The sequence below is a fragment of the Rhinoderma darwinii genome, chromosome 4, assembly GCF_050947455.1.
Source record: "Rhinoderma darwinii isolate aRhiDar2 chromosome 4, aRhiDar2.hap1, whole genome shotgun sequence".
NCBI classification, from domain to species: domain Eukaryota; kingdom Metazoa; phylum Chordata; class Amphibia; order Anura; family Rhinodermatidae; genus Rhinoderma; species Rhinoderma darwinii.
This window is the reverse complement of record NC_134690.1, coordinates 311,384,402-311,398,895: the sequence shown is the minus strand read 5'-3', so window position 1 is coordinate 311,398,895 and position 14,494 is coordinate 311,384,402. Positions and strand designations below refer to the sequence as shown.

At 46.0% G+C, this 14,494-nt stretch overlaps 1 protein-coding gene across 1 annotated transcript in view; it reads left to right on the top strand.

Moving 5' to 3' along the window:
• The window catches only part of LOC142760553 (kinesin-like protein KIF28), a 97,000-nt gene that overhangs the window by 9,290 nt on the left and 73,216 nt on the right, over positions 1 to 14,494 (top strand). Inside the window, exons 3-4 of the mRNA XM_075863744.1 lie at positions 2,877 to 3,031; positions 9,187 to 9,298. Of these exons, the coding sequence (XP_075719859.1) occupies positions 2,877 to 3,031; positions 9,187 to 9,298 (267 nt within the window). The remainder of the gene's footprint in view (positions 1 to 2,876; positions 3,032 to 9,186; positions 9,299 to 14,494) is intronic.

Below are 14,494 nucleotides of genomic sequence, written 5' to 3'. Positions count from 1 at the left end.
ACACAGTGTAGGAGGTTTGACCGTTCAATCCCCTCGTTTCTCCCGGCACTAGCCAGGATAAATGAGGGGGGATTCTGAGAGCTCACTAGAGCGAGTGAGTTTTCTCAAATTTTTGGTTGCTTTACCACATGCAATGCTGCAATTTTGGTAATTGCTCCATCTAGTGACCAGCGCTGGGAAATGTTATAAATTAGAATCTAATTTATAATATTTCCTGACTCGTGAAAAAATTAAAAAAATGAGAACAATGTTTAATCACCTATACACTAACTGTTCAACTAAAAAAAAAAAGCGACACATTCCCTTTAAGGAGTTTTTCGGCGCAGTTTCCCGTCAAATAACTCGTCAAAAAACTCTGTGTGAAAAGGGCCTAATACACGCTGCTGCTTCTGTAAATGCTGCAGAATTTGCCAAAATAACAACTAATACCCCATGTTTCATGGATATTTTTACTATATATACTTTTTTCAGGACGCAGCAAGGTTTATAATGCTGGGAGAGCATGGTGTACTGGTGTTTGGCATTGCATGCAGGGCAGCCTGCACTGATAGCATGGGCGTTATTAATAGGCTGCAGTATATGCTGTGCCTCACTACTCGCACACTATCCCTCCATGTCTTACACATTGCACTCACTCCCTATGTATAACTCCTAGTTCTGACCCCTATGCACTACTGCCCCCTATATTCCATACACATTGTTATCACTTGTGTATTACACACTGTATTTCTTTTTTGCACTACACATTTATATTCATGCCCCACACACCACTCCCCCCATGGCTAGTGGGAGTGGCTATTATTATTTAACACACCTGAGCACTCTCCTTCAGCAGCATTTTTGACCTGTCTGTGTCCTGCTGGGCTTATACCTGCCCAATTGGTGAGTATGGCCTTTTTTTGTTTTTAATCTTATTCTATGTCCCACTTTTTTCTGTGGTGTAACTTATACACTCTGTTGCTTCTGTAAATGCTGCAGAATTTCCACACAGAGTCTCATTATGGAAATTCTGCAGCGTTTGGAACATTTGAAAGGAACATGTATCTTTACCACCGAATGGATGCAATCGTATCAGAAAATGTACCAAATTGGGAAAAACCACATGGAGATTTTGGATGCAATTTTTTTAATGCGGTTTTATGAGTGCCCTTAACCGCAATGTCGGAATACACCATAAGGCATTGAGAGATATGGGAGTTTATCTATGAAAACAAACATATCCATGTTAAAAACGCACAGTATGACCCCAGCCTGAGGATACATTTATGCTGCGGTTTTTAAAAAAATGGCAGCGTTTTATTGGGATTACACAAATTGTTGCAAAAGCTGCGACGAAGAAGAACGCACAAATATTAGATTATTGACAGCATGTGTTGACAGAGGTTGATCAGATTTGAATTAGTTATCTATGTAACTACAAAAAAAATCCTCCATAGCAGTGTTTTCCAAACTGTGTTGCTACCCCCTGTAGGGTTGTGTGAAGATATGCTGTGCGGCGCTGTGGTCCGGATATGGCCGCTGATGGAGGGGTCGGGTCACATGGCCCACAATCAGCGGCCATAGTTGGGCCTCAGCGACGCACAGCAGCAGGATACCTTGAGCCCGCATGGTTCATAATTGGCGCTTGTGCCAATTATGACATGTCCCTCCCGCTGTCCAGCATGCAAGTGCCAATAAACTTGGCTCTTGATGTGACCTCCCTCCTCTTGGTAGTGTGTTGAATCAGTCAGCGCCGCCACCATTAACGGTTCTGACTGTAGTGTGTGCAGTAATATCACAAATACCTTTCATAGTAGCAGAGGATAGATAGCAGAATAGAGCGAGAAAAGAGGCATAGGACAGGAGAATAGAGGCCAAATACTTTCTTCTTGTATTCGGCCTCTATTCTGCTTTTCAGCTGTAATTGACCTTTCTCTTGCTTTTTAGCTGTATTCTGACCCTATTCTCCTGTCCTCCTGTATACTGTCTTTATGCTCCTGTCCTCCTATATAATGGCTCTATTCCCCTTTCCTCCTGTATACTACCTCTATACTCTTCTCCTCCTGTACACTGCCTCTTTTCTCCTATTCTCCTGTACACTGCCTCTTTTCTCTTGTCCTCCCGTATACTGCCCCTATACTCCTGTCCTCCCGTATACTGCCCCTATACTCCTGTCCTCCCGTATACTGCCCCTATACTCCTGTCCTCCCGTATACTGCCCCTATACTCCTGTCCTCCCGTATACTGCCCCTATACTCCTGTCCTATGCCTCATTGTCCCTCTAAGTCCACACTTCTCTCCCTGGCATTGCCATAGTGACACATCCCTGCTCCCCACATCTGGTCTCCATGCAGCCGGCCTCCTATGGTGACGCTGCATCCCATGTGACCGCTGCAGCCTGTCACATGGGATGAAACTTCATCCCAGGAGCCTAGTAGCACAGAGGACCAGCCTGGGTGAACAAGGAACCATTGCTATGGCATCGCCAGGGGTGGTGAGTATTGACTTCTTTTTCATTTTAAACAGGAAATCTGTTGTTTTTTTTAATTTCAACTTGCAATTTTTGCTGGGGAGTCGCACCTTTTCGCCAGGAAAATTGCAATATTTCCAAGTTGTAGTTTTTTCACAGCGGTACCGACAATTGACATGCAGTGGATTAAAAATCTGCACCACGGGTCAATTTATGCACATTTTCTCTGTGGAGTTATTCACAGCATTTGGAAGAGATACGTTGACTTGGTATTTTAAATAATAGGAGAGTTAACTTGTTGCCTTTGTTTGGAAAAGTTTTACAAAATACCCAAAGATTTGTTGATATTTTTAGACTTCTTCATTCTAAAATGTTTCTTTCTGTTTTCTAAAGAACTATTCTATTGTTGTTTTTTTTTCCCCCTTAGATTATTTTAGAGGATGATATTACTAAACAATCAGTTATAAATTTGGTGGATCTTGCTGGCAGTGAGAGACAAAAATCATCTGGTTCTGAAGGAGATCGCCTACGAGAAGGAGCTTGTGTTAACCTCAGCTTAACTACCCTGGGGAATGTCATCAGGTGCAGTACTCAAAGTAGGATGTGTCTGAAGTAAGGCTGGGCACTCACATCGGGGTCAAAATGCGTTCTTTGGTGCAAATCGCAGCAAAAACATGCCATTTGCCTCAATTTTCATAAAATGAGCGCGACGTGTGAACCCAGCCTAAGGTGTTCTTAAGCACCTACATCTGTTCACAATAAGGGTCCATTCACACATTATGGTTGAGGAGCAGTAAGAACTGCATAGAAAGAGTGCATTTGATAACTTCATGTGATTGTTCAGACCAAACTGAAAAACGCACAAAATCGTGGTAAATCACATGGTATTCGGATGCGGTTTTAACCACACCTCAACTGCAACATATGAATGCGGCTGAGGTCAGGATCACACACATGGTTTTTGTGGTAGTTTTTGGCTCTTTTTTTTTTTTTTTGCCAAACGCAGTACTGGACAAAAAGAAAGGAGATGCATCAATTTTGTTCTTAATATCTTTTCCAGTACATCCCTCATGACAGCACCACAGGAGGTTGCCCTATTGACCTCTATAGGGACTGGAAGACAGAGGTTAAAAGGCCCCTCCCACCACCCACTTGCCAGTGTTCTTCCTGTCCCTACAGGGTCAGGAGCAGAGAGACGTCGCTCCTGTGATGCTGCAGGAGAAAAAACTCGGGCAAGATCGGGGGGTCCGTGCACTCCCCCTTCTCTTCCCCCTAAAGCCTAGGCTAACACCCCTCTGATGAGAGGTCCCTTAGCTCCCAACCTAAGACACCTACCTGAGGAATCCTAGGCAGGGTTCCAGTAGGGTGTGGGGTTCGGGATTCCCAAGCAAACTTCGGCCGGGCTGCGTGACCAGGCGGGGACCGGCAGCTCCATAGGTTTGGACGCACCGGCAGGGCATCCTCGCCGCGCCACATAGCAGGCCTCAGTCGCCGGCTATGACGCGGCCGCATCTCAACGAATAGCCGCGACTGGAAATTACATCGGGCTACGTCCGGTCCGCGGCCATCTTGGAAGGCGGGAAATTCAAACGCCTGCATTTAAAGGGACACGCACAGGTATGTAGTTAGAGCTGATACCTCTAACTTGGATTTATTTTGTGGATTGCATATTGCTTTGCCTGTTACCTGTTGCGGAATGGAACTTCCTCATTCTGACGGAACTCCAGATATGTCCCAGGGTCACGTGAGTCTCACCCTTGGGGTAAGGGTTATGACTCCTTATGTATGTACACCATACTTTACCTACCTTCTTTTTTTTCTAGGATAAAGATTCCTCTCAGAGACAAACTGATAAAAAGAAGGTTAAAAAATGTGCGACTTGTACAAAAAAATTGCCAGAGTCACATAGGAAACAATTGTGTCAGGATTGTATTGCAAAAATACTAAAAGAGGAACAACCAACGTTTATGTCTGAACTTAGGGCTATGATACATGAAGAAGTGAGTCAGTCAGTAGCCTCCCTCGCCCCTCCTCAAGAAACTCCCTCACACTCCCGGGCAAAATGACCACGGATTGAAGTGGATCAAAAATATTGTCCTCCTTCTCAGGGGTCTGACTCTGAGCAGGAGTGTTATTACCTATCGGAGGGTGAGTTAGAAGGAGAGGAACTCTTGCCTTCAACTTCATCCACTCAATAGAAAAAAACCTTTCTTCTTTTTCGAGATGTCTGATACCTTAATCCAGGCGATACGGGAAACCATGGATATTCCCGAAGAAGACCAACCACATACCATCCAGGATGAGATGTTTGGGGGTCTAACTGAAAAGAAAACAAAGGTTTTTCCGGTAAACGAAAATCTCAAGAGAATGGTGACAACTGAATGGGAAGATTCAGAAAAGAGGCTCTTCATTTCAAGAGAGTTTAAAAACAGACTTCTCTTTGATCCAGAAGACACTAAACCTTGGGATGAGATCCCAAAAGTAGATGTCCCAGTAGCCAGGGTTGCTAAAAAAAACGCAATCCCATTTGAGGATTCCTCTCAGTTGAAGGACGCCATGGACCGAAAGGCAGACGGGCTACTGAAAAGAGCTTGGGAATCTTCCTCTGCTTTGATCTCTACGAATATCGTGGCCACATCAGTAGCAAGAGCAATGTTTATATGGTTAAACCAGCTGGAGACCCATTTGATGATGAAGACATCACGACAAGATCTATTAGAATCTCTACCCTTACTAAAGATGGCAACCGGATTCTTGGTAGACGCTTCAGTGGAATCCATTCGATTTGCTGCCAGGAATGGGGCTCTCTCAAATGCTGCTAGAAGAGCATTAAGGCACAAAATGTGGTCAGGAGATACGAAGTCCAAGAACAAATTGTGTTCTATCCCGTTTACAGGGTCTCTGATGTTCGGTCCTCTCCTGGATAGAATGCTGGAGAATGCAGCAGATAGGAAAAAGGGGTTTCCAGAAGAGAAACCAAAAAAAACCCTCAGTTTGGGAGGTTTCGCCAACAGAGGGAACCTACCTTACAGAACTACAGCTGGAAAGGGAAGTCCGGTCGCTGCAGTTACCCCAAAGGTAGAAGGGGTCGAGGATATCTCCTTAACCCCAATAATTCATTTCAGCCCTCAAAGCAATGAATGTGGGGGGGAAGACTCCTACAATTTTATCCCAAATGGACCGGAATAACCCAGAACCCCTGGGTTCTAAAGATTATAGAAGAAGGGTACAAAATAGAATTTTCCTCCAGAGAAATTTCTAATAACCCAGTACCAAGCAAAAGACCTTCATCAGATCCTTATCCGGGACGTCCAGAAACTACTCAAATTGAGAGCAATTACTCCAGTTCCCCACAACGAAAAATTCAAAGGCCACTATTCAAAGATTTTCTTAGTCAAAAAACCAAATGGTTCCTACAGGACAATAATCAACCTGAAGGTCCTGAACAAGTGGGGGAAATATCAAAAATTTAAGATGGAGTCTATCAGATCGACACTTCCTCTAATAAGGGAAGAGGCATCAATGTGTATGATTGATTTAAAAGATGCGTATTATCATGTTCCTATCCACCCCGCTTACCAGAGATTCCTCAGATTCGCAATTCAGAACGGTCCTTCCATTCTCCACTTCCAGTTTATCTGCCTCCGTTTCGGTATTTCCTCCGCCCCCCAGAATTTAAAAAAAAATTATGGCAGAGATCATGGCATTCGTAAGAAGTCGGGGCATAGTAATTATCCCATATCTAGACGACTTCTTGTTGACAGCAGATACTCCGTCTATCTTAGACAGTCATCGGTCACAGGTTCTTTCCCTACTACAGGAATTGGGATGGATAATCAACTTTCAAAAGTCAAGTCTTCCTCCCCAAAAACAGAAGGTCTTCTTAGGAGTGCTACTAGACTCCTCCCTTCAACATTCCTTCCTCCCAAGGAAGAAACAAATACTCCTACTGACAGAAGTAAGGACATTTTGGGGGAAAGACGCCTGTTCCATAAGGGAATGTATGCGGATGTTGGGAATGATGACGTCTTGCATCCAATCTATTCCATGGAGTCAATTTCACTCCAGACCCTTACAGAATCTGATCCTGTCCCAGTGGGATCGAAAACAGGACTCCTTGATTTCAAGAATTCAATTTTCCGAGACCGTGAAATCATCCCTCCTGTGGTGGCTCTGCACAAACAACATAGACAAGGGAGTCCCCTCGAGAACTTCTCCTTATGTGGTGATTACCACAGATGCCAGCAAACATGGCTGGGGGTCGGTAATCCAAGACAAGCACTTTCAAGGCACATGGCCTGTTCAAATGAAGATGATGTCCTCAAACTTCAGAGAACTAAAAGCCGTATGGGAGACACTTATAAGAGCTTCACCCATTATAAAAGGGAAGCATATAAGAATTTTATCGGACAACACGACAGCGGTGTCCTTTGTTCGCCATCAAGGGGGAACAAGACACACTCTTCTTCAGGCACTACACAAATTTTCAGTTGGGCAGAAGAAAATGTCCTATCAGTATCTGGAGTCCACCTAAAAGGCTAAGAGAACCTATCAGCAGATTTCCTCAGTCGGGAAAATCTAGACCCGGGAGAATGGTCCCTAAACAGGGAAGTCTTTCTGTCCTTAACTCGAAGATGGGGTTATCCACAAATAGACCTGTTTGCCACAAGGAAAAACTCCCAAGTAGAGACATTCTTCTCCCTAAATCTCAAAGACAACCCATGGGGAGTAGATGCATTGTTCCAACCCTGGGACTTGGATCTGGCCTATGCCTTTCCTATGTTTCCTCTAATACCAATGGTATTAAGAAAAATCCAGGAAGATTTGACAAAGCTCAGCATTATTCTTCCCTATTGGCTAAAAAGAAGCTGGTTTCCAATCGTAAAATACCTAACGTTGGAAGACCCAATCATGCTCCCAGTCAAGGAGAATCTTCTCTCCAAGGGTCCCTTATTCTTTCAGGGAATAGAAACTCTGAAGTTGTCAGCCTGGATCCTGAAAGGCAGATCTTGAGAAACCACTGTCTGTCAGATGAGGTAATTTCAACTATCTTATCAAGTCACCTCAAAAATCTATCCAAAAATTTGGAAGAAATTCTGTTCCTGGTATGGAGACCCAGGACCAGACCCCTTTTTCTCCCAACATCGCGAAAATCCTAGTTTTTTTACAATCGGAATTCAAAAAAGGGCTTAGCCCTAGTACCTTAAAAGTGCAAATTTCAGCCTTAGGTAATTTTTTTTAACACTCCCTTAGCTGAACATCGGTGGATCAGAAGATTCACTCAAGCAGTCTCTAAACTGAAACCTTCCCTAAAGAAATCTGTTCCTACCTGGGATTTGAATGTAGTGTTAACGGCTCTTTGTGATCCCCCCTTTGAGCCGCTCGACACGATTAGTATGCATTTTTTAACTCTAAAAGCTGCATTCTTAGTCGCTATTACTTCAGCAAGAAGGATTGGAGAAATCCAATCTCTGTCGGTCATAGAACCCTACCTAAAAGTACAAGAAAATAAGATCATTCTAAAGCTGGATCCTTCCTTTATTCCAAAGGTATCTACTGCTTTCCATAGGGAACAAGATATAATTCGACCTTCCTTTTATCCAGATCCTAAAAACACCAACAAGAAGAAAAATTCCATTGCCTGGATGTCAGGCGAACAATTCTTCAGTATCTGGATAGAACCTCCTCCTGGAGACGAGATAAAAATCTATTTGTCCTGTATGGGGGAAAGAATAGAGGAAAGAAAGCCTCAAAAGGCTCTGTAGCAAGATGGGTAAAAACTACCATACAAGAAGCCTACAAGTCCCAAGGACTATGTGCCCCACAAGGCATCAGAGCCCATTCAACGAGGGCAATTTCGGCATCCTGGGCAGAAAGAAGAGAAGCCTCTATGGACCAAATTTGCAGAGTTGCCACTTGGTCAAGCCATCATACGTTTTGCAAACATTAAAGGCTAGATGTTCTGTCAGACACGGATTTAAGTTTTGAATGGAAAGTCCTCCAATCCGTAGTCCCGCCGTGAGCATTATAATCTGGTATTGCTCCTGTGGTGCTGTCATGAGGGATATACTGGAAAGTAGGAATTAGACCTACCGGTAATTGTATTTCCAGGAATCCATCCTTTTTAACTGTGCTGTCAAAGCTGCAACAAAAATCACATTTAAATCAACGCGCATTTTACCACAAATTGTCAAAATTTTGTATTATTGGCCACGCAGTTTTTACAGGTAAGGGTGTGTTCATATCAGCGTCGGGCTTCCGTTCATAGGTTCCGTTCGACCTTTCCGTCAGAAGAACCGATTAAATCAATGGTAATGCAAACGGAAGCTATGGTTTCCTTTTGGCTTTCCGTTCATCAGTCCGTCTGATGGAAATGTCGAACGGAACCCATGAACGGAAGCCCGATGATGATGTGAACAGGCCCTAAAACACATTTTCTTTAAACATGTTTCACCTGTTAAAAACGCATGGCCAGTAAATGTACCGCAATTCACAGTAATGCCTGTGCGCTTTTACTTGCCTTATTCACACACTGCATATTTGGCATGCGTTTTTAAGCCAAAACAAGAATTTGATCCTGGAGCATAGACCTATAACGCTTTCTTTTTTATATTTCTTATGTTTAGATTCCGTTCCTGGTTTTAACTTAAAAAAAAATACATGCAAAATCTGCAGCAAATCTGAACTGTGTGAACAAGGCCTAATATTAATTTTATGTCATGTCTTTGATCTTTCAGTTCACTTGCTGAGGCTGCAATGGGCAAGAAAGTTCTACATATTCCATATAGAGATTCTGTCCTAACAAAACTTCTGCAGTCTGCTCTGGGAGGAAATAGCAGGACTGTTATGGTACAGTATAAATATGTGTTCCTGCCAGGATACTATCGCACAAGATGCACAGTTTCCCTATTATAAAAAGAGTAATATAGAAAAAAAGTGATATGCGCGTGAAAATCACGTGTGTCGCACGGACCTATGTAACTCAATGGGGCCGTTCAGACAGTCCGTGATCTTCACGCAGCGTGTGTCGGCTGCGTAAAACTCACGACATGTCCCATACTTGAGTGTTTTTCGCGCATCACACACCCATTGAAGTCAATGGGTGCGTGAAAACCGCGCAAGGCACATGGACGCACTTCCGTGTGGCGTGCGTGATTCGTGCTACAGTTTATAAATATATGAAGGAATAATAAAAAGCACCACATTCATTGCAGTTTCTAAGCATCAAAACCGCGTGTCATAAGGATGGCATATGCGGGAAAATCACGCAGCCACGCACCAAACACTTATGACACACGGAACTGCAACGCACGCAAGGTTCGGTCGTTGGACTACGGCGGATTCCAGGACTACTTCGATGACGGCTTTTTTTTTATTATCAATAAAATGGTTAATGAGGGTTGTGTGGGTTTTTTTATTTCAATAAAATATTTTTTCTATGTCTTTGTGTTTTTTTTTCAACTATATTACTACCGCCTTAGTAATGGCCGCCGGCTGATTGACAGTATCCATTGCTAAGGCGGGGCTTAGTGTTAGCCCGTGCAGAGGCTAACACTAACCCCCTTTATTACCCCGGTACCCACCACCACCAGGGGTGCTGGGAAGAGCTGGGTACGATCCAGTACCTGACCATCTGTAGTGATGGTCGGGCACTGGGGTGGCCGCAGGCTGGTATTATCAGGAGGGGAAAGGCCAGATACAGTGGCCCTTCCCACCCTGGTAATGCTAGGCTGCTGATGCTTTATTGTATCTGGCTGGTTATGAAAAATGGGGGGACCCCACGTCATTTAAAAAAAAAAATTAAAAAAAAATTGGAAAGAACGATGTCGGGTCCCCCCCAATTTTCATAACCAGCCAGATACAACACAGCAGCAGCAGGCAGCATTACCAGGGTGGAAAGGGCCACTGTTTTTGGCCTTCCCCAGCCTAATACTACCAGCCTGCGGCAACCCCGGTGCCTGCCCGTCATCTACAGATGGATGGGTACTGGTTCGTACCCGGCTCTTCCCAGCACCCCTGGTGGCGGTGGGTACCGGGGTAATAATGGGGTTTAGTGATAGCCTCTGCACCTGCTAACATTAAGCCCCGCCTTAGTAACGGACGTTGTCAATCAGCCAGCGGCCATTACTAAGGCGGTGATAATAAAGTTTAAAAAGATACAAGCACATAGAAAAAATATTTTATTGAAATAAAAAAACAACCCTCATTAACCATTTTATTGAGAATAAAAAAAACGCCGTCATTGAACTCCTCGAAATCCGAAGTCCAACAACCGAACCTGTAAAAAAAACACAAACACAGAAAAATAATCAGTAACACATAAAGAGGCAAAATTATTGTTCTTACCTTTCCTGGGTCCAGCGCCGATCGCAGCCATTTAACCCCTTCAATGCGGCTGTCAATGACGTCCGCCGCATTGAAGTGGTTTACAGAGGGAGGGAGCTCCCACTGTACCCCCCAGGCCTCCCCACGATGGATCGCGGGTGGCGATTGTTGCTATGGCAACCAGGAAGCCGTTACTAGGTTTCCTGGTTGCCAAGGTACGGTAGCCTATTAGGTCCTGTCCGAGGCAGGACCTAATACGCTTAGGGTATGTTCACACGCACTAATTACGGACGTAATTCAGGTGTTTTTGCCCCGAATTACGTCAGAAAAATGCGCCTCGATAGCGTTGACAAACATCTGCCCATTGAAAGCAATGGGCTGACGTTTGTCTGTTCACACGAGGCGTATATTTACGCGCCGCTGTCAAATGACGGCGCGTAAATAGACGCCCGCGTCAAAGAAGTGACCCCAAGGGTATGTTCACACGACAGCGTCCGTAACGGCTGAAATTACGGGAATATTTTCAGGAGGAAACATCCCCGTAATTTCAGCCGTAACGGCATGTGCAGGCGCTTGAACGCCGCGTCCATTAAGGACGTAATTGGCGCTGCTTTTCATTGGAGTCAATGAATAACGGCTCCAATTACGCCCCAAGAAGTGACAGGTCACTTCTTTGACGCGGGCGTTTATTTACGCGCCGTCATTTGTCAGCGGCGCGTAAATATACGCCTCGTGTGAACAGACAAACGTCAGCCCATTGCTTTCAATGGGCAGATGTTTGTCAATGCTATCGAGGCGCATTTTTCAGACGTAATTCGGGGCAAAAACGCCCGAATTACGTCCGTAATTAGTGCGTGTGAACATACCCTAACTGTCAAATGAAAAATGACAGTAAGGCTGGATTCACACGAACGTGTGGCGTTTTTGCGGACGCAAAAACGCGGCGTTTTGCGCGCGCAAAAACCACTTGACAGCTCCGTGTGTCATCCGTGTATGATGCGCGGCTGCGTGATTTTCACGCAGCCGCCATCATAGAGATGAGTCTAGTCGACGTCAGTCACTGTCCAGGGTGCTGAAAGAGTTAACGGATCGGCAGTTAACTCTTTCAGCACCCTCGACAGTGAATGCCGATCACAATATCGAGAAACCTGTTAAAAAAAAAGAAAAAGTTCGTACTTACCGAGAACTTCCCTCCCGGCCGTTGCCTTGGTGACGCGTCCTTGGTAACGCGCCTCTCTTGACATCTGGCCCCACCTCCCTGGATCACGCCGCAGTCCATGTGACCGCTGCAGCCTGTGCTTGGCCTGTGATTGGCTGGAGCTGTCACTTGGACTGAATTGTCATCCCGGGAGGTCAGACTGGAGGAAGAAGCCGGGAGTTATCAATAAGTCAGAACTTTTTTTACACGTTCATGTATATTGGGATCGGAAGTCACTGTCCAGGGTGCTGAAACAGTTTAACTCTTTCAGCACCCTGGACAGTGACTGTCTCCTGACGTCGCGTACCAGAAATTTTTTTGCCGGGTTCGGCCAAAACTAGTTTGGCCGAACCTGGTGAAGTTCGGTTCGGTTGTCCGGGTTCGCTCACCTCAAAGACACTCCATTTGGATGTTTGTAAACAGAAAAGCACTGTTAGGGATCTGCCAGGTACTTCATCTAGGTATACTCCTGGGATTAATCAATCCACACCTGAGGCCAGACCTGTTCGACTGACACCATCTCCCACCAACCAGGGTGGCAGGCTCAGGAGTGGGAGAGCCTATCGCGGCCTGGTCTGTCGGAGTTAGCTCCGCCCCCTGTCCTTTATTACCTGCCCTGTTCTCTCCCTCAGTGCTTGTAATTCTTTTGGATTCCTGGCCCCACTGCTGCTTGCTCCAGCCTGCTTCTGCCGTGCTTCTGCCTTGCTGCAGTTCTGCTTGACCTGCTTTGCTTTGCCCCTGGCTTGCTTCTGTCTCCTTGCCCGCTTGGGTGTACTCACTTCGTCCTGGTCCTGACTGTCCGTTCGCCGCTCCGTTTCCTCGTGGCGTTCCGTGGCTACTGCCCCTTCCCTTGCATGTTCCCTGTTTGTTTTCCTGTGCACTTAGACAGCGTAGGGACCGCCGCCCAGTTGTACCTCGTCGCCTAGGGCGAGTCGTTGCAAGTAGGCAGGGACAGGGCTCACTTTCCCTTCACCTCCTTCCGGCCATTACATAATTACAAGCCCTTACCTAGTCTACCATTTCTCCTACGCTGACGCTATCATGGACCCCCTTGAGACCCTGGCCCAGCAGATGCAGGGCCTCTCCCTACAGGTCCAGGCCCTGGCCCAAAGGGTCAATCAGGGTGACGCTGCTTTAGTAGTACCCCTCACCTCACCTCTAGAACCCGACCTCAAGTTACCTGACCGGTTCTCAGGGGACCGTAAGACGTTTCTCTCCTTCCGGGAGAGTTGCAGACTGTATTTCCGCCTAAAGCCCCACTCCTCAGGTTCCGAGAACCAGCGGGTGGGTATCATCATATCCCGACTCCAGGAAGGGCCCCAAGAGTGGGCCTTCTCCTTGGCTCCTGACGCCCCTGAACTTTCCTCTGTTGATCGTTTTTTCTCTGCCCTCGGACTCATTTACGACGAGACTGACAGGACTGCCTTAGCCGAGAGTCAGCTGGTGACCTTACGTCAGGGTAGGAGACCGGTTGAGGAATACTGTTCTGATTTTAGGAAGTGGTGCGTAGCTTCTCAGTGGAACGATCCGGCCCTAAGGTGCCAGTTTAGGTTAGGATTATCTGACGCCCTGAAGGATCTGCTGGTTAGCTACCCCTCGTCTGACTCCCTTGACCAGGTTATGGCCCTAGCAGTACGACTTGACCGACGTCTCAGGGAACGTCAGCTAGAACGCTTCAGTGTGCTCCCCTCTGACTTTTCTGCGATCCCCCCCGAGGTCCCGTCTCCTCGCCCCTCCACGGAGGACTCGGAGGTACCTATGCAACTCGGGGCCTCCATGTCCCCTCGACAACGTAGGGAGTTTCGCAGAATGAATGGTCTCTGCTTCTACTGTGGGGACGACAAGCATCTACTGAACACCTGTCCCAGGCGCAAGAATAAGAAGCCGGAAAACTTCCGCGCCTAAGTGATCATCGGGGAGGTCACTTGGGCGCACAGGTATTTCCCGTTAATGTGAAACGCAATAAAATTTTGCTTCCCTTTCAGGTCTCGTTTGCTGGCCGGGCTGCCACGGGCAGTGCTTTCGTGGATTCAGGGTCATCTGCTAATATCATGTCTGCGGAATTTGCTATGTCTCTAAAGATGCCTTGTATTGATTTACCTTATCCTATCCCTGTAGTAGGAATCGACTCAACTCCCCTTGCTAATGGTTATTTTACTCAGCATACTCCTGTTTTTGAACTCTGTGTTGGCTCCATGCATTTGGAGCAGTGCTCTGTACTGGTGATGCAGGGATTATCGTCTGATCTGGTTTTAGGCCTTCCCTGGTTGCAGTTGCATAATCCCACGTTTGATTGGAATACTGGGGAGCTTACCAAATGGGGTAATGAATGTCTTATGTCATGTCTTTCTGTTAACTCTATTTCTCCCCGGGAGGAGGTAAACACGCTTCCTGAGTTTGTTCAGGACTTCGCCGATGTGTTTTCTAAGGAGGCCTCCGAGGTGTTGCCCCCCCATAGAGATTACGATTGCGCCATCGATTTGGTGCCTGGTGCCAAGCTTCCTAAGGGGAGGATATTTAAT